The sequence below is a fragment of the Phodopus roborovskii genome, unplaced genomic scaffold (assembly GCF_943737965.1).
Source record: "Phodopus roborovskii unplaced genomic scaffold, PHOROB, whole genome shotgun sequence".
NCBI lineage: Eukaryota > Metazoa > Chordata > Mammalia > Rodentia > Cricetidae > Phodopus > Phodopus roborovskii.
In genome coordinates, this window is record NW_026125281.1 from 8,140,316 (window position 1) to 8,167,537 (window position 27,222).

Below are 27,222 nucleotides of genomic sequence, written 5' to 3' on the forward strand. Positions count from 1 at the left end.
ATGCTGTTGATGACTGAATTCAGCACAGACCCAGGAAGATAAAGTCCTCAAACAATGCTGCTGGCAAACACCCTCCACAGATCAATAGCAGCTTATAATTAACCTGCCATTTTATTTACCTACCATTCTTAAACGTCAAAGCATCAAATCATAACGTGGCTTTAATACTTTTATCTACAGGAAATGAGATCTAAGACGCAAAAGGGCCCTCAGTCCAGTCCCAATTCTAAAATGTAATCACTTTATCCGGCCACCTGGGAAGAGAAATTTTGCCGGAAATCTTACTTCCCAAAAATTCAAGAGCCTCTCCCTGCAACAGGAGGTGGGCAAGAGTATTTAACCCCCGGGAGTTTTATTATAGTCTAGGCTGACTTGGAACTTGCTATGCGGTCCAGGGTGATGCTGGACTTCAGATCTTCCTGCCTTGCTCTCCTCAGAACAGGATTACAAGATGGTTAGCGGTGATGCACCATTATGCCTGTTTTATGCAACGCTGGGATGACACCCAGGGGTTCCTGAAGGTCAGGCAAGCACTTCACCCATTGGGCTACACCCCCCAGTCGAATTTAGGGGGAATATTTTTTCCCTTAAAGTTCCGGATTGTTCTCTCTCTCTCTCTCTCTCTCTCTCTCTCTCTCTCTCTCTCTCTCTCTCTCTCTCTCTCTCTCACTCCCTACCCACACCTTCCAGTACCAAGCTCTTGCTCTCTTCTCCACGCCTCCCTCCCCGGAGGACATTTCTTTGAGATGTTTTTATCTTTAACAAATTCATTGCATCCGCACCCATTTGGAATCTCACTGTGTGTGTCCCTCTAAAGAGGCCAGCCCTGGGCCCACGTGGTTCGTTTCTGGATCCCGAGCCCCGCCTGCCGCTTGCTCTACAAGTAGCCCTGCGGGGACCACTGTTCACACAAGTTCCCTTGTACCCTCTGGCTGAGCTGGGCTTTGGATGCAGGGATCTCCCTAGCAGAGCCCGGGTGCAGGTCCCAAGCTCTGCTCAGGCTCACAGTGCTCTGTCACCAGGTGCCACCTTGTGGGGAGCAGCTGCGCCAGCTGGCGTCCAGGTGGAGTCAATGAAGTGCAGCCTGAAGAGAATGCTGCGCCCTGAGGAGAGAAAGGAGCTCCAGGGCGTTGTCTATCGGGGCGTACAGGAAGACATGGACCACTCCAAGGACTCCTTTAAGGTACTGGGGAATCCACCTGTGGTCTGGAGCATGCTCGGGCAGCGTGGGGAGTGGAGGCTGAGGCTTTACCTGCCTGTGGTATTCTGATGCATTTGCTATACAAGTTTAGGAAGCAGTGAGTGTGGACAAGGCAGGAGTATCAGGTACTGAGCACAGTGAGTGATGCTTAAGCCTGGGGTCACAACACCTTCTCGATGCTGCCTGGTGGTCCTTCGCTTTGCTTACTTGCTTCCTTAACCCTGTCTTGCCAGGAGATGGACTGATAGTTCCCTGGAGTACTTTTAATATGTAACAGAGTTACAGTCCCCGGACTGCAGAAAGCCAGGACAAAATTGGCGTGTGTGCTGTTCCACTTGGACGTTTAAGCAAATTATTCCCCACCCCCCTTGGAAAGTGAACTGAAACTGCTGCCTAGCGCTGAGGATCTGGTAGTCAGATAGCGACCTAACAAGAGTCTGGCTGGGGTGGAGAAGCAGTTTTGTCTAAAAGCCAAACAGAAGTCTGCGCTGGCAAGTGGTGCCGGGTGGGTGAGGACAAACTGAGGCTAGACCAGCAGTGGGTATGTCTGGGTTCTCCTGGGGGGAGGAGCTAGTGAGGAACGGAGGACAGCAGTGATGGGGGGCTTTTGAGTTCTCAGTTCTTCAAGAAAGCCGCACTGGCTGCCAAACTGAAACTGATGCCGCCACTGTGCTCTGAAGGGTAGAGGCTGGCTATTGCTGCCCAGAAACCCCATTAGAGTTCCTTAGCTTGACAGCAAGAAGGGAGGGCTCTCTTACCAAGATGCTAGCTGTGGCTTTTCAACACCCACTGCAAATTCGAAATCATGTTACTATTTCCTTATGCATTTTTTTTTTCAGGAGAAAACGAAATGCTTGTGCAAACAAACGTTCACAGAGCTCACATGATTCACACATGAAGTAAATTTTTTAGAATACTTTTCAATTAAGTACTTGGAAATTTACCTTTTTACCTTTTTGTTTGTTTGTTTGTTTTTGGTAACCACTTCACAGCATTCCTTTGTGGGGAACACATCATAATTTATTTAACTGCTTATGTACTGAGTCGGTGGTTTTTGTTTGCTTTGGGGTTTTGTTTAGCTTTGCCAGCATGAGTCAGAGGTGTCCTCCCTCACAGAAACGCATGCACAAAGGCTCCAGATTTAACTTAAACTGAGCATATTAACCAAGGCCTTTTGTTTCACTAGGAAGAAAACCACCATAGGTGATTTTCAGAACTAGGGTGCTGTCATTACAATTAATGTGGGGCAGAAAGAAATTTTAAGATTTCAAAAAATCCTTCACTTAAGTTCAGTTTTCTAGAGATTTGTAGAAGAATTTCTGCTATCCAGCCCTAATAGTTTCTTTGTTTTTTATTTTAGTATCTTTAGTTTCATTGACTAACTCAATGGATTTAACTCAAGTTAATACTTTAAAAAAAATACTTTGGCATTTAAGCATGCTCTAGCTATATATAGTTTCTCACCTTAGTTTTCTTCCCCTTTCGATCTTATTCTGATTAGATATATTGCATTCAAGCAGATGGGCCCCAAGTTTCTAATTTGAAGGGCTTAATTTAGAACTAACTTCTATAAAAGTGATCTAGTGCTTAGTGTCTTGAATATAGTCATGGAAATTGGAATTGAAGAGCTTAAGAGCTTAGGGACTACTCAAAACAGGAAACCATACTAGACTAATTATTATATGTAACCCACCAGAGGCTTCAATTTACAACCTGGGAAAAAAACAGCTCTGGGATTGCAGCTCTGGGATTAAACACCGAGATTAAAGTGATTCCTCAGTTTGCTTTCCAGATTTGAAAATGTGCAACCAAGTAAAGCATATGCCTAAAGTGTTTTCAAAGATATTTCTTAATAAATACCCCATTACAAAAAAAAATGTACAGCAAGTAAGTAGCATCAAATGGTCTTATTTTATATAGTAATTTATCTGTGAGCATCTCAGGTGTGTCTTAAGAACTTTTGTTAGGAATTTCCTGATGACAAGTCAGGCTTTGAAGAGAGAGAGTTTGACACACTTCGTGAGTTCCTGTGGCATGTTTATAGGCTGTTTTATCACTGCAGACTCAGTAGCATCTTGTGAAATTCTGAACCTGGTCCCTCCTCTAACGAGTGTGGAGGGTTCACTTATCACTGAGCAGACTTGTACATTGCTGTGTCCAGCACTGGTGATGGGCAATAGTGCCCCTGTTATCATTCAAAGGACATTCAAACACATTCAGATGAGCAATTTCTTTGGGAAGGCAAGACATTGAGAGGAAGAAAGCCCCATTTCTCCAAGAACCTCAGCTTAATTATTAATTGTATGTATATCTGAGAATGGCTGGATGTCTTTATACTATCGTATAGTCACTAAGAGCACATGGCATTGTTTCTTGGTTGGAAAGTGCCGCATCTTTGTTCAAGGCACTGCCAACATAAAGGTGTTTTTGTTGTTTGTTTATTTTAGGTTCTATTATGTGACAAGAGAAACAAAATTCAAAATGGGAAATTTACATATTTTAGTTTCTCCTATTGTCGCATTTAGTGAATTAATTTTAATATGCTAAATTCATCACTGCTCTATTTGGTACTTTTTCTTTGCAATAATGAAGTGTTGCAGTATGCTTTAAAATAACAACTTATGTTTTGACAGCTACCTTATGTGGCAAAGGTGACTAGTCATAGCCACAAGGAGAATTCAAAGCAATTTTCTTGATCTTTTGTTTGGGGACTATTTCTGATTTTTGAGAAGAATTTATCATGCTATCTATTCGAAGCTACTGCCTTGTGCGTAGTACATTTTGTTTTGGGTCTTTGTAAAGAAGTAGTTATGGAGAAATAGCTTTGAAAACAACTCAGGCAATTATTTTCCTTCTTTTATATATCACATCCTGACCTCAGATTCCTCTCTCTCCTCTTCCCAATCCTTCCTCCAACTCCCCTCACCCCCCAGATCCACTCTTCCCCTTTTCTCTTCAGAAAACAGAAGTCCTCCCAGGGCATCAACAGAGCATGACATAACACGTTATAATATGAGCAGGCCAAACCCTCATATGAAGGCTAGATGAGGCAACCCGGAAGGAGGAAAGGGGTCCCAAGAGCAGGCAAAAGAAGCAAATGTTTTCACCTGGTAGCATGTTTGGAAATCTGGAAGCTACAATGACAAATAATTTGAAGCATGGTGTTACCCAGAACTGCAATGGACTTCTGTGATTTCTTTCTATTTTGTGTATTTTAAACCCTTAGGAAACTAAAAGTCAATAAGTAGCTTAGTGTGTACAAAAAAAATCTATGGGGAGCTGAGGCACAGCTCAGCTGATAGATTACTGCCCTTGCACGGATGTAGACCTGGGTTTGAATGTGAGCATAGAATAAACTTGAGTGGTTGTACAAGCCTGCAATCTGAGCACTCAAGAGGTAGTAACGGTACAATCAGAACTTCAAGGTCAACCTCAGTAACAAAGCAAGTTTGTGGCCAAACATGGGGACACATGATACCCTGTCTTTAAAAGCAAGCAAAAATCTTTATGTTCCTCTATGTTCTTTGTGAAAGCTCCTTTCTTCTATTCCTCTCTGAAAAAGAAAATATGCATATGAACATATCAGGAAAAATGGAGCATGCAAATGTGCAACAAACATTGAACAAAATGACAGAAGAAGAAAGAATCAGAGTGTTTCTCAAACTTTTGTCTTAGAATCCATTTGAGTTGGCACACTGTCCTGGAGAGGGCCTGGTTGTGTGAGCTACAGCTACTGTGTATTAGAAAGTGGCTAAAAACTAAATACATACCTGGTGTAGTGGCTCACACTTATAGTCTGAATACTAAGTAGGTAGAAGCAAGAGGGTCAGGGATATTAGGGCATCCTAAGCCTCACAGCAGGTTCTAGGCCAGCCTCCAGGAAGCAGGGCCTAACCATTCACTTGTAAATATATCAGTAGTGATGGAAATCTTGTATAAAAAAAATTGGGAAATAGTAAAATATTTCTGCAATCATTGATTTTTAAAAGTTCTCCATTTTCTGTGTAAGGCAGATGTTTAGAACTTTCAAATAGCCAAATAAAGAAATTGCTTATTGTCCTTATGGGTATCAAGTGAAAATTCTTGAATTTGACCAGGAATTTCTCATGCTCCAGAGTAGGGCAGCTGTTTTAGATCCCTGAACAAGTCCCTTAGGGGACACTGCTTCAGGATGATCCTAGCTTCAGTGTGTAAGGCGGGGCTGGATGGAGACTGACTGCAGGTGGAAGGAGCCAAAAAAGATACATTCCTTTAGACTACTAGACTCAGTAACCATCACATTCATAGACTTTGCTTCCTACTACATTTGTCAGGGTCTATTAACTGCAAACTAAGGACTTTCAGATAACATTTCCCAGATAACATTTCGGATAACATGTGTCCACTGTGATCATTTTCAGTCTGTGAAATTCCTCTTGCTGTAACTGAAATACATGTCACCCAGCAAAGCAAAGCCCTCTGTATTTTTTAATATATAATTTCTCAGAGCATATTTTGTAAAACTCCCTTCAAAACTTTTCTTGAGGCCTTTATTTTTTAACATATGTAAAATTATGGCCAGAAAAATGAAACATTTGTTTAATATATTTATCAATGCAAAGGTATTTTCCTACTTTATGTCTCTATGCACTGTGTTCCTTAAGAAAGGTGTTGCAGCAAGCGTCGCAGTAGTAAAGTCTTATGGCTATTATTACATGACCAATTTTATATTTCAAAGTTTACACGTGCTTGTTTTAGGCAATGAACTTTGTGTACTCCTCTAGGTGGACATTGAAGGAGATACGTATAGATTAGAAGACTTTATGAAGAACCGAAGAAAGCTAAGCAAATATGAGGATGAAAATGTCTCCCCTTTGCATCATGCAGCAGCAGAAGGTCAAGTTGAACTCATGAAGATGATCATCCACGGTTCTTCCTGTGAAGGTAACCAAGTGTTACAGTGCAGGTTCATAAGGCCGTCATCCTCTTAGATTTGTGGACAACCAGGAATTTTTACCTGTGACATTGACAGTGCTTATGCGTTGACTGAGTGTGAAGAGCATGGGCTGGGAGCTGGAGTGGACTGCATGAGTTCTACTTTAGGAGATTAGGTGAACAGCTTGACCAACCCGACCAAACAGGGACAAAGTCAGTGTGGGAGTGTTAGATTTCTATGCTGTGAGTTTGTGTATCCTGGGCATATCCTCTTGGAAATATCACACATAATCAGAACTGCTGAAGATGGAGCCACCACTCTAGGGCCTTGCCTAAGAGGTGGATGAGACCGAGAACATTCATAGGCATAGTTTAGGAGACCAGGGATTGTTAGTAAGAGGGTAGCTAGGGGAACGGACCAAAAGAGATGGTTGGCAGAGATAGAGTGGGGTGGACAAAGGAGTGGTCGGACTCAGGCAGGAGAGAAGTCAGTCACTGGAACGCTAAGCTAGGTAGATCAGCTGCTACCAAGGCAGCAACGAGAGAAGAGACCACAAGGAAGTCCTGCTTTGGAAAGCCCCCGTGGTTATAGGAAAATGAATTGTGAGCAGTGGTCAAGCTAAGATGAATGTTGGTGAATGAAGCTGCTTGTTTGATGCTGAATAGAATATCTTATCTTTCTTAAGCAGAATGGGGTTCTAAGGTGTGTGTGGGGGGGCGTGGGCTGAGCATTAAAAACTTGCATGAATGAAAGACAATGTTAAAATGGGGGGGGGGAGACAGGAAACTTGGCTGCCTCGTGGTTCCCACTACAGCTGATGGTTACCAAGTCCAATTCATGCATGCGTACTTTCCCTTTCCTTCAGACTTAGTGCTATACCACCATGACTGCCTTATCATAGCCACAGGGTGACAAAGAGTGAAGAACAGTCTATTCATATGCAGATTCACAAGGCAAATATTACCATATGTACACTGTACAAATATGGAAAGCATGTCCACCACCAAGGGCTCAAAATCTAGCCGGGGAGTTTATTGGTGACCTGTCACTTTCTCGTGAGCATTTTTGAAACCCTTGTAGTAGGCCACGCACTCCGCTAAGATCTTTATATATGTGACCCAATATCATTCTCGCCATAGCTTTGTAAGGAGTGTGGTTTTTTATACAAACAGAATACAATATGCATATAAATAAGTACATATATATACATATATACACACACTCACACACACAAACATATATATACATATATATGTGTGTGTGTATATATATATATATATATATATATATATATATATATATATCTGAGTCTGACTGAGACAGTGGAGTGATTCACACAACTCCTTAGTAGCAGTGTTGGAAGCAGGAGGACTTTCAGTCTCTCTAGGTTTCAGCATCTTCATCTTTCTGCCCATTTGTCCTGGGTACATCCTTTGAGCCATTGCAAGCTTGAGTGAAATCACAGTCATAGAGGACTTACTTAGGATCAACTCTGATGTAGTCTCACATTACATGACAATTATGAAATTAATATACATATGAAAGTTTAGTAACGAGAGGATCTATTTTTATAGATACTACATAAAGAAAATTAACACAATATGTAAAATCGGTACATACTATCATATATTCTCAAATAGTATCCATCAGATAATTTTGAGAACTAAAACACTTGACACTGAGTTTTGAAGTGGATGTAATCTGAATGTATTAAATACATAACCAAACAAAATTTAATGAATAGTTTGTTATTTCTTTAGTGCTGAATATAATGGATAGTAGTGGAAATACCCCACTACACTGGGCTGCCGAAAAAAACCAAGTTGAAAGTGTGAAGTTTCTTCTTAGCCAAGGAGCAAATCCAAACCTCCGAAACAACAACATGATGGCACCTCTTCACATAGCTGTGCAGGCCTCCTACAATGACCTGACCAAGGTGAGGCTGCTGGCCAGTTGGGAATAGGGGCTGACACTGGGGAACGGGCCAGAATCCACATCTGACTTGTTCCCTCTTCCAGAACGGCCAACTTCAAATGTCATGCAATGGCAAATGAAACATAACTGCGATGTTTATTTCTCACCAAATGATGGTGGCGATGATGATGATGAGGAGTGAGGGTAATGAGACAGAGAATAATAATAGATGACGGTTGCGGTGCTGGTGCTGGTGATAATTAATGATGACAATGGCAATGGACCATATATCAATTAAGAATATTAGTGTCTTCATTCCACAGCTGAGTAAAAGGCACAGAGACAATGAAATAACTTGCCTAAAGTTGTACAACTCCAGCTCTGGGCTTTTCTCTATGACTAAAATGCAAAGGGTTAGAACCTTAGTGATGCAGAACCCATAGTTAGGATATGCCCGTTAAACACAACAGATTTAGAGATCATATGTGGGATTTTCCCCCCAATGCTTGAATTTCCTCAACTGGAGGAATCCTGGTAACTATTTAAAGGGTAGGACTTAGCCCATGGCATTTAGACTGCACCTCATAGATTCACAGGTACATCAGAAGGCGGATCTGCTTCCTCAAAGAGGACTACCATGGATGGATTATGTTCTGGAGCAGTTTTTCTCAACCTATGGGTCCCCACCCCTTTGTGGGGTCACATATCAGGGATACTGAATATGAGATATTTATGACTCATAACAGTAGCAAAATCACAACTGTGAAGTAAAAACAAAATAATTTTATGGTTGGGGAGTCACCATAACATGCAGAACTGTATTAAAGGGTCAGAGCATTGGGAAGGTTGAGAACCACTGTTCTAGAATGTCACTTTGAAGCTTAGGCTATTTGGAACTTAACAATAGGTTTTCCTGTGGAAACAATACTGGAAGGTATGACTTCTAGTGGATATGCTAATCCACACCCAAGCCAGTTGTCAGTTAACCACACAGGAGAGTTCCAAGGCTCGTTTGCTACAGAAGCTTTCCTCCCAGCTCTTGGAAAGGGCTGAATGCTAACATAGGGATAGAGAGTGGAGTCCCTTTCATTGTGCCTGCTGTGCCTTGGTTTTGAAGTCTGCCTTAACTTTTGTGGCATGACAGTGTCCTTAAATGTTGATGTTCCCCCTCCCCCGCTGTCTAGAAGGAACAGCAATGTCTTATTTGCCTGAACAAGCCCGCAGCTCATGATACTGCCCTGGTAAATAGTAATTATCTGAGTGAAACAGGAGAATGAATAAACAGAAGGGGTGGCTGAAAAACTGGTAACTGTGGAGACTGAGGACTCCCCTAGAAGGTGCTAGATAATGTCGGTGGGCACAGGCTCTTTGCCTTCTCCCTCATGTCTGCATTACCCACCATCCAGGTGTCGCTTTCATTGTTAGCGGCTGCAGGGACTGCCCAGAGGTACCATTTGTTCCCTCATGGAGCTCTTCTCATAAATAAATGGTCATTAGCTTAATGTATCTTGTCTTGGAAAGCATGATTTGGGAGTTCAAAGGCAGGGAATTGTTGACCAGCCACAGAAATAAAAGTCCAGAAGTAAAGCCCATAGCTAATTTATGAAATCAGGGTATAGATAAAAAGGAAACAACAAAAACTAGTTGCCCCGGACAACACAAAGCCAAGAGAGAAAACTACGGTTGTTGGAGAGTTAGATTTTTTTTTTTTATCAGTCATAACCATGTCTAATTGTGTTTTTAACTGCCTAGTTGTTGACAATAGGAGGAAGATAAGGAGATTGTGTATGGACAGCAATTCTGCCCCCAGCCTATCTCTCTAGCAATGGCAATGGTCTAGCCTGCACCTGTTCAACCTTTCCAAGTCCAAAACTAATTTTCACTGTTTGAGCTACCAGCTTTCCCCTAGAATACTCACCATTATCTATAAGGTTATGAAGTTTTAAAAATCCAAAACAGTAATCTATGAATCACCTAAAGTTCTTACAAAGGCAGTGTTCTCTGGGGACCATTCCCTATCTTGATGGCCTTTTTCCTTGGGGCTTAATCTTGCTCAGTAGTTTAAGCCTTTCCTCAGATTTCCTGGATTCTTATCAAAGGGCCCTGGAGAGTACTGTAGAGGTCTAGACATGTCTGGTCATGAGTGAATTGAAGTGGGTACATAGTTCAGCTGCTCTCTCTGTGACCACTGCCACCTAGAATTTGACTCAGCCTTTGAAAGATAATGCTTATGACATACAATTGCAGATCTGTAGTCTACAGTTCTACGAGGGCAGGGATGGGGAGAATGTTCTAGTAGACCTTCATGGGTCCCTTTGCATGTGAGTCTGGATTTGAAGAATGGACCCTGAAGGTGCCTGAAGTCTGGGGATCCTTTATTTCTAATTTCATCTATAATGAGTTCCCCCATTTGTTCTTATGCACTAAAGCAAAGCTCCAGTTTTCTCTCATGAATAGAACTCATTAGTTAGCCTAATTTATCTGCTAAGCAACACACTGCAATGCATTCTGTTGGGAAGGAGTTCTGCTAGGAACTTGTTTATTTCACAGAAGTAGAGGATTTTAGAAAACAGCTGGTTTGATAAGCTTTAACACATAAACAAGCAGCAATGACAAACCCAATTTAACTGCTAGGCCAGTTGGTGCAGGGTTGTGATCCAGCTGTACAGGGGCTAATGACGAATGAAAGTAAATTCAAGTCTTTGCATAAAAGTACACTGTAAAGTAAAGGCAATCCTGGGCAATGAGACCCTGTCTCAACATTGAAAAGAAATCTACATATAAGTCTGGGGAAATGACTCAGTAGTTGAACATTGTCCAGCAAGCATGAGCTACTAGGTTCAGTTACCAGAACTGGAGGGGGGAAAAAAAGATTTTAAGTCCATGCTGAGTTTTATCATCGTATTTTACGTATTATATATTCTATGGGAGAGGGATTGGAAAAGATGAGTCAGACATAGAGTTTGGCAATCGAGTCTACCAGGGGACGTGACCGTATTTGAAAACCAGCAGCTTAGCTCTTTAACAATGATTGCTTTGTTTTGTCCAGGTCTTGACTGAGCACAACACCACTAACATCAACTTAGAAGGAGAGAATGGAAACACAGCTTTGATGTCTGCGTGTACCAAGGACAACAGTGAATCTTTGCAGATACTGGTTTGTAAATCGATCACACTCGGTGGCTTTCTTTCTGTGAACCTGTCCCAGACTGTTAGTTAGGAAGCATTTCATGGTATGTCCTTAGCAGAACAGGAAATACAGAAAATAGGTCTAAAGAACTTACTTCTAAGCGCTTTTTATGTGGATACACTCTACGATCCAATGGGGACCTGAGATTGTGTACAGAAGACTAAAAATGAAGCATGAAAGGAAAAAAATCAAGGTAAAAAGAAAATCCAGGTAGGGATTAAGATGAATCTGGCAGTAGGGCTAGAATATAAAGCCAAAATATAACAACCAGTATGACACTAGAACCTTTTGATCCCGGGACTGAAGAGATGGCTCAGTGGTAAAAGTACTAGCTGTTCTTCCAGGGGACAAAGGTTTGACTGCTGTACCCACAAAGTGGGTTACAGTCATTTATAACCCTAGGAGCTCTAACACCTTCCTTCAGTCTGTGTGTATCAGGGATGCACATGGTTCACAGACATGCATAAAGGTAAAATACCCATACACATAAAATTTCAAAAAAATTAACCATTTGATTCTGAGCTTTCAAGTGATCAAAGGAGAAAATGAATGAACATGGTCGGTTACAGAGTTACGTGATGATCCTAAGACTAAGGATCCTAGGATCCTAAGAAAGCAGCAAAGAAACACTTCAGTTCCTTTCCCAAGACTGGCACAGTTGCTATGGTTTCTCCAGAGCCTGAATCCAGATAGCCAGCCATCCCTCTGTAAAGGGTCCCAAGAGTGATACACCAAGACATTGGATGCACCTGTCTCGAGGACGCCTCTGTTCTAGGCAGTGCCCTTGATGACAGAATTACAGGAATTTCATCAAATTAGCTCCTTTTCAAATGTTTCCGGCTTACTTACCTTCTATTCAGAACTAAAAGAATACACGAATATTCCCTGATGGTTTGCTATACAAACATGTGTTACTATTTTGCTTTTATTTGAATGGTGGGTACTCATGACTTAGAACAACAGAGCACCATAGGAAGTGGAATAAAATCAGAGTATTTCATTCTTTGAAATTTTAACATGGTGGGTCGTCCTGCTTTAGACTTTCCCATAAGTGATGCCATCTAATTGTTCTTATTTGTCACACTTGGTATTTCTGCTGGCCACAAACAGCGATCTTAAAATTGAAAATATTTATATGACTCAAAAAAAACCCTGTGTTTTAAAAATTAAATATTTCATAAGAAATTAAAAAAAAATATGTTGAGCTTGTTGGGAGATTGCGATTGATATTTTTGTGTCACGGTGTATCTTCATCTTGATAAAGATGCAAAGTGTCTCTCTTGTAGCCTTACCTGGTTCTGTGGTTGCCTTCTTGCCTAGACTACATATCCTCAGAGCTTTCTGTATGTTCTCCCATGGGCTCTGCAAGACGAGATAGGCCTCCAGAAGTACAGAAACTTTTGTCTACCTTTGTCACTAAATTTGTGTCACCGATTTTTTCTTTCTCCTTTACCTCCAGTTAGAAAAGGGAGCTAAGCTGTGTAAATCAAATAAATGGGGAGATTACCCCGTTCACCAGGCTGCATTTTCCGGTGCCAAAAAATGCATGGAATTGATACTAAAGTATGGTGAGTTGATGCTTTCTACATGTTTTACATGCCCTTTCTTTCGGAAATCTATTCATTTCCACTGTTCATCTTAAATGGTGTTTTCTTCTAAAGGTGAAGAACACGGCTACAAAAGGGAGCTACATATTAACTTTGTGAATCATAAAAAAGCCAGCCCACTCCACCTCGCAGTCCAAAGTGGTGATTTGGACATGATTAAAATGTGCCTGGACAATGGGGCACACATCGACATGATAGAGGCAAGTGTTCAGTCTATGTGGCCTCTGATTTGAGAACTCCCATACATTATTTCCCAAATGTTTTGTAGCTCCTCTATACTCAGGTGACATTGGAATGCACATAGGAATGTTGTTCCTCAGTGCCGAGGAAACTGTTCGCTAATTTTATAAATTTCAATATTCTAAATCAAGTGACCAAGCCGATGTGCTACTGAGCATTTCCCACTTAACTGCCATAGCTGTATTAAGGCCTAACCTCAACGATAATAGCATTAATACTTACAGCCCGGAACACTGAAGCCCATTTGTGAACGTCTTGGGTTCTAATCTAAAGGCTTGTGTCTTTTAACAAAGGATCAGCCAATTCACTTCTAAGGATATGTATGTAAGAGATTTGACTGAGCCTGGGTCCTGACCAAATGAATAACATAGACTACAGGGGCATTTCCCCATAGTGTTCTGAGTTAGCTACCATAAAGGCCTTTCCTCTATGGAGGGAGCAGAAATTGGGTATTAATCATGTAAAGCCTCTTTCCATCACTTCCAAACTCTTTGAAGCAGAAACGGCCCTGTTCCTATGAAGTTATTTCATTTCAGCTGCCTCAGTAAGGAAAGGGACTCATACATACTCCTTGAGCAGAGAATGGCATTCAGTTGTTGGTTATGTAAGCATATGCCAAGAGGACTTGGGTTGCTAGGAGTCCTCTTTGCTAGTGAGGCCTCGTGGCTTTTATCAAAAGGTCCTCACCTTCTGAAATCCTAGATCTGGGGAGAATAAACTCACTGCTGAATGTACATGTGTTAGTAGAGCCTTAAGCTGAGCTTTAAGCTGATGCTCACTTCCACACTGTCACAGAACGGCAAATGCATGGCCCTCCACTTTGCTGCTACCCAAGGAGCCACTGACATCGTTAAACTCATGATCTCATCCTATACCGGAAGCAGTGACATTGTGAACGCAGTTGATGGCAACCATGAGACCCTGCTTCACAGGCAAGTAGCCTACCTGCCATTCCCATGTTAAGTATATGTTGCTGGGAAAGATCGGCCAGAGTGGTAGTGAAGGCTATAAAGTTGAGTCATTCTTCTCAAATGACCAGAAAGTGAAAGAATTCTTCAATAAACCCATAAGAAATGTCTTTGCAATAATGAGAGAGAAGGATAAGTGTTATCATGAAAACACACCCACATACAAAATCTACACAGGGAAGATACAGAATCACACACAATGGAAAGCCAGAAGACCCCACCAACAAATAAATCAAGAGTGGCAAAAATGAATGAAGAGTGACAAGTTTCTAAAAATATACAAATCAATGGACAATTACCAAAATGTCAGCAAAAACTTGAGCAATAGATTAAATCCACCAGTCAAATGATATCAACAGTGTAATTCATAACACATGATTCAACAATGCCAGCAATTCTCTTCATTAGTAAAGATACATAGAAATGAAAGAGAGAAGGTTCAAAAAGAGATGCACGCTGCACTGGAAATCAAAGCAAGCTGCAGTAGCTATACGCTTTTCAAATAAGTCATGCTTGAAGTCAAACACGAAAGGGGCAAAGGTCAGAAAGGAGTCAACCACGATGACGCGTTTCAGCTAGAATCTCAATTATCCCTCAGGAATCAAAGTAGAATAGTAAATGGAGCTTTCCCAAAGTGATCTGGGTCAGTCATTGATCCTCAAGGAAGGACTAAGGAAGCCAACAGTAAGACTTTCATGCAAATTGTGTTCTGACCTCTACATGTGCACTGTAACACACACACACACACACACACACACACACACACACACACACACGAATCAATGAAAGGGAAAGTACTTCACATAAGAAACCTGTAAGAATTTGGGAACTCCCAGGGCTGATTCTAACAGCCCAGATTCTATCAGAGCCACTGAAGTGAGTTAGGACCTTCTTAGAGCTCCTTGAGTCTAGTGTTCAGTTAATTTGGACATCCAGTGGCTTTTCATAACATAGTTTTAGAATATGAATATACCTATGGAACACATACGACGTTAGGAAAATATGACCCCCATGCTTTATCTCGTGAACTTCCGGTGACACTCGAAAAGTGTGTCCTGAAATTTATATATGTACTTTTGTTAAGCGTAGCTGAGGGCCTTGAATGGGAACAGTGTGTGATTCAGATTTGATAGAAAACCAAGTTCTAAGTCGTTAGCGTTCACATCTGTACAGTGACCTTTTTAACGAATACTGGCGGCTTTCAGTTGCTCTTAATTAGCATTGTCTTGTGACTGCTGTGAGATGGCCCTAAAGAGACCGGTTCTCTCCATAGTAAGTTCAGGCTTCATAAGAGCTCAGGAAAGTCGGTGCTTCCCCAGGGGCTTTGCTGCAGAGGAGCCCCGGCCACCCACCTTCCCAGCAGACCTTCTGGATGCTACAGATGCATCATAGGCACGTCTTGCATGATCCCTACAGTCACGATGATGCCCACCGGTTCTCCCCTCTCTACTGAAAGACAGATGTTGCTACTCACTTCAGAGTAAAGGTTTTTTAGGAAGGGCAGCTCATTAGAAAATGAGAGAATAAATTTTGTGCTGTATTTTATTTTTCTTGATTTTTTTATTACTTTGAAAATATGTTACTCAGAATCTGAATTCTTAAAATTAACATTGTATATTATTCAGTGTCCCAATAAATGTATTTCTGAATACAGAATCTTTAATTTTCCCATATTTCAATAGAATCTTAATTCTCTTTGTTGTTTGTTTGTTTATTTTCCAGAGCCTCATTGTTTGATCACCATGACCTGGCAGACTACTTAATTTCAGTGGTAATTATTCAACCGGGAGGCCTAGTTTTCTCAAACTACTACTTACAGTTGAAAACATCATTTAAATATATAGCATGGGTTTTCTAAAAGAAACCAAAGTTCTTGATTAACATATCTACGTATTTCAAATTTAATAGAAATGTTTGTGGAAATTAAAGTTATTTTAATCTTAGTTTCAAACTCAAACAAATATGATACAATTTTTGAAGTACTATTTTAAATCATGGTCATAAGAATTTTGCCTATTAATTGCAATTTATATTATAAATGAATGTAGGGTGGGAATTAAAGGCTTGCAGAGAAGGAAGTTAAAAAAAAAAAATATGAGCAGTTGTTTGGCAGCCAGTTTCCAGAAGGCTGATTGACAAATTCACAAGGCTGCATTTCCTGAGGATGCACAGTAGCCAGCCTGTGGGGTGAAAAGAACTAAGGTGTATATCGTAATGTTTTTGTCAATTTTTTGTGCTCAGAGTTCATGTGCTTAGAGTTGCAAAGAAAGTTCCTTTGAGGGCCTGTGAATGGGTCCTCTTAGGACTGTTGGGTGTAGACTAGTCAGCTGATCCTTTCTAACATGACTGTCTTGGGGCAGATATAGGACAGGCCGTCTATGTCACTTCCATTTTCCAACACAAGCCTTTAGCTCCACCTCTTCAGCATCATCTTCTAAACCATGAAGAAATGAAGTTAAACCATATGTTGAAGATGTGTTGCCAGTGAAGGTGTGAGATCTTCTTGCCTTAGAGAAGCAGACTTGGTTAGCTCTTGACTGGCATTTTCACAAGTCTGCACATGGGCGGTTGTGTGGTTGAGTCTATTAGCCCCACAATTGGACAACCAGTAAGGCTTTACTCTAGTGGTAGTTAGCACTTCCTGGGCTATTAGCAGTAACTATTCAACTTGTGATATTTGCACAGAAAAATTTGGAAGAGCTTCACATGCTTTTTGTGCCACGTGTGTTTTCCTGCAAATGTCCTGTGGAGAGAATCATGACTGAACTTCACCCATTGCCGTTGCCCATTACTGCCTCCTGAGCTCTGCAAGGACAAAGGGAAATAATGCCTGGCCCAAAGCTTATGCTCATTTTGCTACTCTGCTCAAATTACAGAATTTTCTCCATGGGAATTTTAAAGGCACATTGTTTCTTATCATGTGGAATATAGTTCCATAGCACAGAAAAATAACATAAAGTAATTTTTAAATGTGGATTTTTTTTTAACACGGAGTTTTATTAAACTCTTACCTTTATAATTTCAATTTTGTTGTCTCTGGTTATCTATTTCAAATAAAGTAAGTATTTTTTTCAGTGGATGATTGCTTATTGGTGATTTAAAAATCACACAAGCAATAAATGTGGAAAAAATCAGAGACATTTAAAAATATTTTTTTTCTAGTTTCTTGAGGCAGGGTTTCTCGGTAGCTTTACAGGTTGTCTTAGAACTCCCTCTATAGACCAGGCTGGCCTCAAACTCACAGAGATCCTCCTGCCTCTGCCTCCTGAGTTCTGGGATTAAAGGCATGCGTCACCACCACCCAACTTAAAAATAATTTCTTATGACTAAAACAGTGTTTTAAATGAGAGACTTTTGTTTTAAGAACTTGAGTAGTAATTGATCTATTTGGCAGATGTGAATCAAGAACCTACCATGGGAAAATAACTTCATTGTTGAAATTATGAGAGACTGTCTTGATTTCTACTGTTATTTGAGTTTTAGAGAGATGTCATGTAACCTCGTGTTTATTTGTCTTTCGATTGGATACTGGAGTAATACAGACACTCTACCCTAGCTAGGCATTGCAAAGTCAGCTGCCGCTTCGTCTACTCATAGCTTTCTTGTTGAATGACGTGCTTTGTTTTAGGGAGCAGACATCAACAGCACAGATTCAGAAGGACGCTCTCCTCTTATTTTAGCTACTGCATCTGCATCTTGGAATATTGTGAATTTGCTCCTCTCTAAAGGTACCCACTAGAAGCAAGCCTGACTGTTCAGGCAAACATTTGTGAACCGTTTGTCTCATGCCAGGCATGGGGGCACATAATGTGAACACCAAGATTAATGGAATTTATTCAAAGCCTCGAGTAGTGCTCAGTCAAGAATATTGAAAGGATACTTCATAGCAATAACACAGAATGCGTATCAGATAGCTATGAAACACCAGGAGTTTTCTGGACGTGTACGCTTTCTGTCAAAGCAGACATATGTATAGCTGATGTCACTGTCCCCATTGCAGACGGGCCTGGAGTGGTGGGAACAAAAGGGGCTGTTAATATTCCTGTTTTATACTTAAAACTTAAGAATTCACATGGAAATGTAAAGTGTCAGACGTTTTCACCACCTTACTCACACACACAAGCACACACATCGTAAAGTAGATTTGTTTTTAAAGTAAGTTCAATTCTCCCACCTAAGTATAGATGCCTGCAAAAGTTGAGAAGCCACCCAAAGCCATGTTTATAAACGCACGAGTAGAGTCTACAATTGTTTTTCTATACTTTTTTCCCCCTAGGTGCCAAAGTAGACATAAAAGATCATCTGGGGCGCAACTTTTTACACTTGACTGTACAACAGCCTTATGGACTAAGAAATTTGCAGCCAGAGTTTATGCAGGTGTTGTATATCCGTGAATTTTTGTGAACTGCGTTGTGTTCAATAAAATCAGTTCAATAGACCGACCTTGTTGCCATTAGCGTTATGAGAGTTCATTCTAGGATTTCAAAGGTTATTTTCTAACAAACTTTATTTTCATCACAGAAGTGGGATAGTGATAGTTGATAATGATAACCCCCACTGAGTTTGGAAAGCTACAAGGGGTTTTTATACTCTTATCTTTGACTGCGGCCGACTGATGCTCAGTCATTTCCCATCACTGTTTCATGAGTGTGAATCGCTTGTGAACGGAAAAGCCAAGTTCTAAGGTGAATACGTAATGTTCCACCATCAATTAAGAAAACTAGTCCAGTTTGACTCACCGATGACAGGGCTATGTTTAATAAGCCAGCTAATATTACCGCTTAACAGTTAAGTGCACGTGATGTATCGTATTTCTCAGAATAAGTGGATTTTCGTGTTGTTATTGTGTTTAGTAAAGAAACAAAATGTGCATGGGCTTGAACTTTTTAAACAAAAGTAAATGCTTATTACATAGACTGACCTACTAATTTGCCTGTTATATTCTCATGTAATCTATTTTTCAAAACTAAGCAAACCCAATTTCAAGACCTCCATCTGTTTTGTTTTGCTTAACGTAACATCTTAGGTTCTTGAGTGTTTGTGGAAACAACGAAGAGAGGAGATGAGGGGTATCATGATAAAACAGTTCAGAGAATGCAGCCTTCATTATTTTACCTACTTGCAGGGTCTCTCAAAGCCTTGGCATGGCATGATATAGGGACAAAGCATGAAAACTCATCCACACATATGTTCCTCTAGCTGCCTTTACACTCTTTGCAGAACTATTCAAGGAATAGATTAGAAACTGCTATGCTACAGAATAGTTTGAAACCTACCCTATGAGTCCGATGGCAGTCATAATAAAATACTCCTTTGCCCACAGATGCAGCATATTAAGGAGCTGGTGATGGATGAAGACAATGACGGGTGTACTCCTCTCCACTATGCGTGCAGGCAGGGGGTCCCCATCTCTGTAAACAACCTCCTTGGCTTCAATGTGTCCATTCATTCCAAAAGCAAAGACAAGAAATCACCCCTGCATTTTGCAGCCAGGTGAGGACCAGACTCCCAAAGCGCAAGCATGCCTGTCGCTGTCTTATATTTTGTCTTACGCATGTGAACCTGATCCTTTTAAGCTATGGACGCATCAATACATGTCAGAGGCTTCTACAAGACATAAGTGACACAAGGCTTTTGAACGAGGGGGATCTCCATGGAATGACCCCTCTTCACCTGGCAGCGAAGAATGGGCATGATAAAGTTGTTCAACTTCTTCTGAAGAAAGGGGCATTGTTCCTCAGGTGAGGCATGCATGTGTCGAATTGTGCACGTTTTAAACTCAGGCACTTTAGAGTGCTTTCTGTAATATTTTAAATTATGGCATAAAACTTTAGCTATCAATAAACAAAAGCTATCTACCTCACTTAACCTTGCAAAGCATGCATAATGTCCGAAACACTAAAACGGAATTCAGTGGAATTCTCAAATTGAAAACTGTGTGTGTGGGTATCTGACCTCATTGCCAGGACACGTGTCTTTTAGGGGAGAATTTCCAAGAACCCTTGAAATATTTCTTCATGTTCTATATCATTGTTCTTTCATATTCTTGTACAAATGACAAATATAGAGCCATGATTTTGTGTGTGAGTAAATGCTTGCATTTATGCAAAACATAAAATCACAAAACAATTCAAGAACAAAAGGTTTTCCCTTCAGCCTAATAAATGAGAAATACAAAAATGTGGCCATGAGAGAAAAAAAATTCATACTAAATTGAATTGTCTTATACCTAAGGAAAGTTAACATGATTAACAAAACCAAGTCAAAATATTAAACATGAGCAATCTTTGTAAAAAGGAAAGAAAACCTAGAGACACTTCTCCAGGTGCTGCAATGAGCTGTCTTCAAGCTTCACTGAAGCAGCAGAGAACAAGCAGATCTTTAGGCTCATGTTCATGAGCCAATTTCTTCATCAGAGTACTTAGTAGCATATGAGTGACAGCTTTGAACTGAGTGCCTCGCCCAAAGGAACACAGAACATCAGCCCTGCAAAGGGGACACGTGTAGATCCAGCCACACCACTGGTGCTTAATTATAGCATTACTGAAATAGGAAAGTGGCTCTCATGACCTGAACAATTACTTACGAGCACCAAAATTAACTTGTGCAACTTCCTATATCATGGTTCATAAAGTATTAGCAATATGACACGCTTTCACTATATTTGTGTCTTTAATTTCTGTGAAAAGGATAAATGCCTTTGGCAACATGAGAGAATGTAGACCCAGATGCTTAGAAACAACACAAGCTGTCTCACAACTGAGCATTATGTATCCTTTATACTTCAATAATGTATACATGCAAATCACAATTATGAGTAAATGAGCCGTGCCACTATGCCTGAAATTACCTCATATAGATATACACTAAATAGAAATTTCCTCATATAAATATACACTAAATATCGAGTTGTTACATCTCATGCTTTGCCATCCCCGCCCAGACTACAAAAAGCTTAGCGCCGTCACTTTCCATGTTTGATCTGTAAATGCGTTTGCATGCCTTTTCTTACCCTTTAACAGTGACCACAATGGATGGACGGCTTTGCATCATGCATCCATGGGTGGGTACACTCAGACCATGAAAGTCATTCTTGACACTAACTTGAAGTGTACCGATCGGCTAGATGAAGAAGGGGTAGGTACCAGGTCCCTGTGACCAAATCAAAATCTTGACATAGAACAAACTTCCAAGCTTGCAAGAAAAGTCCTCTTCACAACCCTCTTTCTATCCCCTTCTCTGCTCACAGCCTTCTTTTGAACTTTTCTTAAAAAGTAGTCTCTTAGAGTGAAGAATAAGTAAAAGGAGACTAGAAAGTGAAAAACAGCGAGGGATGTGTTAGTTGAAGCTCCAGAAGCCTGTGGTTTCACCTGAAAAAATTATCTCTCCCTGTGAACCCAGGAACGAAAAGAGAACAGGCATCTGATATAAAGTACAGCAGTCTGAGAGAGTCACCTTCACCGTGTTTTATTGGCAATTACTCCAGTCTTTTCTTCTTCTTTTTTCTGTTGCTGTGATAAAATACTCTGACATGAAACTTAGGGGAGGAGGGAGGTTGTTGGACTAACAGTTCCAGGTTAAAGTCTATCACATCAGGGGTGGGGGGCACACGAGGCAGGAGCTTACAGCATCTACACATCACACCCACAGACAAGAGCCAGGAGAAATGAATGTACCCTTGCTGCTTGCTCTCTGCTCAGCAAGGTTCTTCCAGCCTATTGGGGGCAAAGTCAATTAACTCTCACGACAGTGCCCACCGGATGGTCAGAGACAGAGGGCTCTTTAATTGAGGCTCTGCTCCTAGATGGACCCTGGTCTGTGGCAAGGTGACGATCAAAGCCATCATAATCCCCCTCTTGTCAACTGGACATACAAACACCCACACTACTTATAAACTGTAACCTTCCTTTCCTTATTTCCAAGTTCTCACATTAATATTATATATGAAACACAATCCAATTTAAAATTCCCTAGTCCTTAAGAAGCCAACTCCCTAAAAATCCAAAGTCTCTTTAAAAGTCCAAAATGTCTCAAGGGTGCAGTTCTGTAAAAGAATAAATTACATGCTTAAGCATTCTTATTCCAAAGGGAAATATGCTGGAAAGTTTTATGTCAACTTGACACAAGCTAGAGCCATCTGAAATGGGGGAACCTCAATTGAGAAAATGTCTGCATAAGATTAGGATACACAGCACTTTTTTACTTAGTGATTAATTGGTGTGTGTGTGTGTGTGTGTGTGTGTGAATCCGTTGTGGGCAGTGACACCCCTGGGCTTGTGGTCCTGAGTTCAATAAGAAAGCAGACTGATCAAGCCATGATGAGCAAGTCAGTACACAGCTCCCCTCTATGGCCTGTGCATAAGTTCTTGCTTTCCAGTCCCTCCTGTTTGAGCTCCTGTCCTTTGGTGACAAACAATGAAACCTTCTCTTTTCCAAGTTGCATTGCTTCTAGTGTTTTATCACAGTAATAGTAACCAGAACTCAACCACAGAAGAAGTGGGTCATGGCATAGATGTGAAACCAAACCCCACCAGAGCGAACCAAATTCTGTGTCCCATTGTCCAACATGTGAGGTTTGTAACCTCTGTGCTGTGCTCCAAAGGGCTCTCCAGAAGCTCTGCCATCCACAGTACACAGTTCCTGCCCTAGGCCTGGGCTAGCCTTGCCTCACTCCTGCAGGTGTTGGTGGTGGATTTCCCACAGCACTGGCCTATCTCCACTACAGCAGAGTGTTCACATTTACCCATGGGCCCCAACCCATCACAAAGGGTCAAGCCTCAACCGCTGTCCACGATCCCCTCAATCTTGCATTTGTCCTGTCTTCAGAACCTGTACCCCAGTGGACAATGTTTTTGTTAGCAAGTTCTTCCTGCCAGTTTCTGGCTTCATTTCCGTTGCTTTGACAGAGCTCCCTGACAACACACAAGCGGGGATTTGTCTGCTGGCTTACAATCCCAAACTACAGTCGATGGCTGAAGAGAAGCACAAGGCAGAAACTCAAAGCAGATAGTTGTGTCACATGCACAGCCAGGAGCAGAGAGAAATAGATGGACCCTGGCTTTTTTGTTCCCATTTGGCTTTTTCCTGTCTTTTCTAGTCCAGGGACCTTTGCAGAAGGAATGATACTGCCCACAATGGACTGGGCTCGTCTGTAACGATCAGCAATCAAAACACACCCCCCACAGACATGCCAACAGACCAGATCTAGACAGTTGGTCAACTAAAAGGCTCATTTAGGTTGTGTCAAGATAACAATTAAAGCTACATCTCTCCTTGTTTGTTTAGAGTGTTAAGTATACGTGATTGAGACAGGCCATCATGGTTTCTGTTTCTATTTTTAAAAACATTTTCATATGGGAAATTAACAAGATTTATTTATTTATTTATTTATTTATTTATTTATTTATTTATTATGTATGCAGTGTTCTGCCTACAGGCCAGAAGAGGTCACCAGATCTCATTATGGATGGTTGTGAGCCACTATATGGTTGCCAGGAATTGAACTGTGGAACTTTGGAAGAGTTACCTCCTGAACCATCTTTCTAGGCCAGTCTCTGACTTCTTAATGAGCTTGTAGAACCCCACATCTGGCAGTTCTAATAAGTGCTAAGTCCTCAGGGACATGTGCTTCTGTGCTTACTACGAGAGCCTTACCCTCCCTAACAGCTTCTCATCTGTCCTTGTGGGGTCATCTTACCATAGAAGCAACACAGAGCACCAGAAAGCATATCTCTCTCTCTCTCTCTCTCTCTCTCTCTCTCTCTCTCTGTCTGTCTCTCTCTCTGTCTGGATGAAAAATATTCTTTGTGAACATGGGGTTTAAATGGATACTAAGTAGCTAGCTTTGCTACTAAGTAGCTAACATTGTTGATAATTTTTTAAGAAATTCAGCAATTAAACAAGGCAACAAAACCAGGCAAAGGAACCTGACAGCTCTCCATCCACTTTCTGTGCTCTCTTTTTGTTGAAAGAACACAGCGCTCCACTTTGCAGCTCGGGAAGGCCATGCCAAGGCTGTTGCGATGCTTCTGAGCTACAATGCCGACATCGTCCTGAACAAGCAGCAAGCCTCCTTTTTACATATTGCACTGCACAATAAACGGAAGGAAGTGGTTCTCACAACCATCAGGAGTAAAAGGTATGTGTCTTCCTGTCTCCCTGGCAACCTGCATCCTCAGGTAACCAGGTGCACCCCCTAGCCTGAGAACAAGGGAAAGGGAAAGAACATCTTCAGCCTTGAGTCAACATGTGCCCATTGTTCAGTTATCGCTAACAAAGGGGGCAATGCTTCATCCACAGTCTTTGTTTCTACAAACCAAACATGACAGCCCAATGCTACCTGCTTAGCCGACTGTGAAACCCCTGTGGTCCATGTCCAGGGAACTTTTGACAACAAGGTTACTGCCAAGCAAACTCTGGCCTGCCCTCCTGGACTTGCCTGATGGAATCTTGCTGGCACAACTTCCCAAACTGGATGGCAATGAAGATAGGTCTAGGACTAGGGAGCTAGCCCATCAGGTCACCATGCCTGCCACTTCTTTAAAGCAGGACAAATAAATATTCAGACAACCCCTGTCATCTATTTGGGAATACAAAGTGACCAATATTTATATTCAAGGCAGATCTAGCCTTCCTTTGGAGCTTATGGAGTCTTGAGGAATACATTCCCTTTCAAACACCAGGAAATCAAAGTGCTTAGCCATCGTTTCTGATAATAATGTAGACATTCCACTTGAGTTTTACACATAAACATTCCATCTGTGTTGGTAGTAGTAGCATCAGACTCATCTTACAGCTATTATCTTAGAGATAAATGAGCTCATCTTTGCTCCTTGCTATAGATTTCTCTTTGGAATACCAAGTATCTTCCAGTCCCATCCCTCTTGATGGTGGTGAAGAAACCAACACACTCTGTAATGTTATGACAGGATCTACCCCCATTACTGTATTCAACACATGATAATTTTCAATGCAACTCAAAACACGGTATATTATATACAAATATAAGAGTTAAATATGGATATCATATCAAGTTTCTGATTCGAGTTTATGAACAAGACTTTCTTTACCTAACACAATCACCTCTGAAAGTACTTAGCATGTCAGAACTGCGGAAGCGAAAGAAGAAAAAGGACTACCTTCTTCACAAGACAGTTAAAGAAAGACAACGGCGAAGATAACAGCCAATCTGGACTTCACGCACATTGCTAATCCCTGCTAACAGATTAGTGTAACATTGATGAATTGATCTTGATTCACATGGCTCCAGTGTGTGAACATGATGCTCAAGAACACAATTAAAGTTAGGCTCCCGCTACAAATGTGTAACCTTCAGCTTCAACTACAATGAAAAAAAAATTAATTACTGTGTTTCTCTTATGTGTTATTTACAGATGGGATGAGTGTCTTCAAGTTTTCAGTCATTATTCTCCAAGCAATAGATGTCCAATTACAGAAATGGTAGAATACCTCCCCGAGTGCATGAAAGTAAGCTTCTGTCTCTATGGGTGTGTGCTGGGCATATTGTGTGTGAGGAGGACTTACTCTTAGCATCATAAGCTCATAGTACTACTTTATTTTTAATTTTCAAATTAAAAATATGGGGGAAAGCCACCAACAAATAATTAATGAGGGCCTGCTTGGACAAAAGAATCATAACAATCATTGCCTATAATGTAATGAAATTTGATAAGTAGATTATTTTTCTTCAAATAATTCATGTTTAGGGCAGAGACACACTATTTGATAGCTGAATGAAAGCTCTTCACACTTGCTTTTGTTGCTAACATTTATACCTAACATGCCTTCCTTCAGGTTACAGGCACCCGATTTCCCATAGAAATCAGAAGGTCTAGAATGAGCCTCTCAGCGAGCAGGAGTCACTAGGCTGGACACCTGCTGCTTCTATGTGCAATAGTCCCTCCCATGTTTTCTTTTTCATACTCAGCTCTAATGTTAAGTGGTAGTGGTCATATATGGTCGTTCTTATAGAATTGCTTTCTTTGTATTAGGAAGCTATTGTTCAATATGTGTGTCTATTCCAACATGAAGATAACAGTTTATGGCTTGATAAGCATGGCAGAACTTGATTATGAGGCTCCTGCATCCCAGATGAATATATACCTTAAAGGACCATAGTAATGACAGGAAGTAAATTCATGGTATTATCTTATCATGCCCTTTTGAAGGGCAGCAGTGCCATTTGGAGAAAACTCCCAATTCCTTGTTCTCCCTGGAGAAGGATCATGAAGCAAAGGAAAGCACAGGCTAGCCTGTGCATTATTTTAGACATGAAACAAATTCTTTTTCATGCACCGTCTTGCTTCCACAGTATCTCAGCTGGATCTTCTTTCTCAAAGGTTCTTTTAGATTTCTGCATGATACCTTCCACAGAGGACAAGTCCTGCCAAGACTATCATGTAAGTTTATTTTATTATGATAATGTGAAGTGCCTTTCATAAAAATTCCTTGAAAACATGAAAGTGGTGCTACTTCAGTTCTACAATCTATAATAGATGATGAGTACTGGCTTCATATTGCATTATTTATGAGAGAACAATCTCCTTACATTCTGTTTCCCCCAAATATTTAGTTACTTCTAACACCATCATTTAGTGTTTTTAAGGTTCACATTTACTTACATATTTTATGGGAAGAGTGAATGTCTGAAAAATCACATGTCCCATAGGTGTGGTTGACCAGTTATCCAGGTACTTCTCATGCATGTCTGAAACCACCTAGGACATCCTGTCCTTCATGTTTCTGAGAGGACAGCATGGCAAGCAATCGTTTTTTTCTCAGGATTATGAATCTAGACCACCAGATTTGGGGTGACTCAAATCATGTATGTACACCGAGGCCTAAATTGTATAATTATATTTTTTCTCATTTCTGTAGAGAAATTAAAAAGTACCTTTGCAATATATTTATTTTTGTAGTTACATGTAATAACTTAATTTTCTTTTCTCCAAATTAAATTATTGATAGTTATACCAGATGACTTTCAGCAAAAATTTAAGTTTGCATATTTGGTTTATCAAGAAGTTACAGGGGACTAGACAGATGGCTCAGTTTTTAAAAGCAATGGCTAAATGTATAAATAAAATATATTGAACGATGTGGGCAATATGATCAGGGATTCTAAATTATATGTGTTAATTATAGAATTTAGAAATATTTCTTGGTGA

At 40.8% G+C, this 27,222-nt stretch overlaps 1 protein-coding gene across 1 annotated transcript in view; it reads left to right on the forward strand.

The window, feature by feature from the left end:
- Positions 1 to 1,026: 1,026 nt before the first annotated feature.
- Trpa1 (transient receptor potential cation channel subfamily A member 1) overlaps positions 1,027 to 27,222 on the forward strand; it is a 40,505-nt gene continuing 14,309 nt past the window's right edge. The window contains exons 1-16 of the mRNA XM_051199749.1: positions 1,027 to 1,183; positions 5,965 to 6,124; positions 7,877 to 8,052; positions 11,080 to 11,187; positions 12,680 to 12,788; positions 12,882 to 13,027; positions 13,863 to 13,999; positions 15,758 to 15,806; positions 17,664 to 17,763; positions 18,312 to 18,412; positions 19,359 to 19,528; positions 19,612 to 19,776; positions 21,058 to 21,172; positions 24,007 to 24,173; positions 25,429 to 25,522; positions 26,395 to 26,454. Coding sequence (XP_051055706.1) covers positions 1,073 to 1,183; positions 5,965 to 6,124; positions 7,877 to 8,052; positions 11,080 to 11,187; positions 12,680 to 12,788; positions 12,882 to 13,027; positions 13,863 to 13,999; positions 15,758 to 15,806; positions 17,664 to 17,763; positions 18,312 to 18,412; positions 19,359 to 19,528; positions 19,612 to 19,776; positions 21,058 to 21,172; positions 24,007 to 24,173; positions 25,429 to 25,522; positions 26,395 to 26,454 — 1,968 coding nt within the window. The 5' untranslated portion in view covers positions 1,027 to 1,072. The remainder of the gene's footprint in view (positions 1,184 to 5,964; positions 6,125 to 7,876; positions 8,053 to 11,079; positions 11,188 to 12,679; positions 12,789 to 12,881; positions 13,028 to 13,862; positions 14,000 to 15,757; positions 15,807 to 17,663; positions 17,764 to 18,311; positions 18,413 to 19,358; positions 19,529 to 19,611; positions 19,777 to 21,057; positions 21,173 to 24,006; positions 24,174 to 25,428; positions 25,523 to 26,394; positions 26,455 to 27,222) is intronic.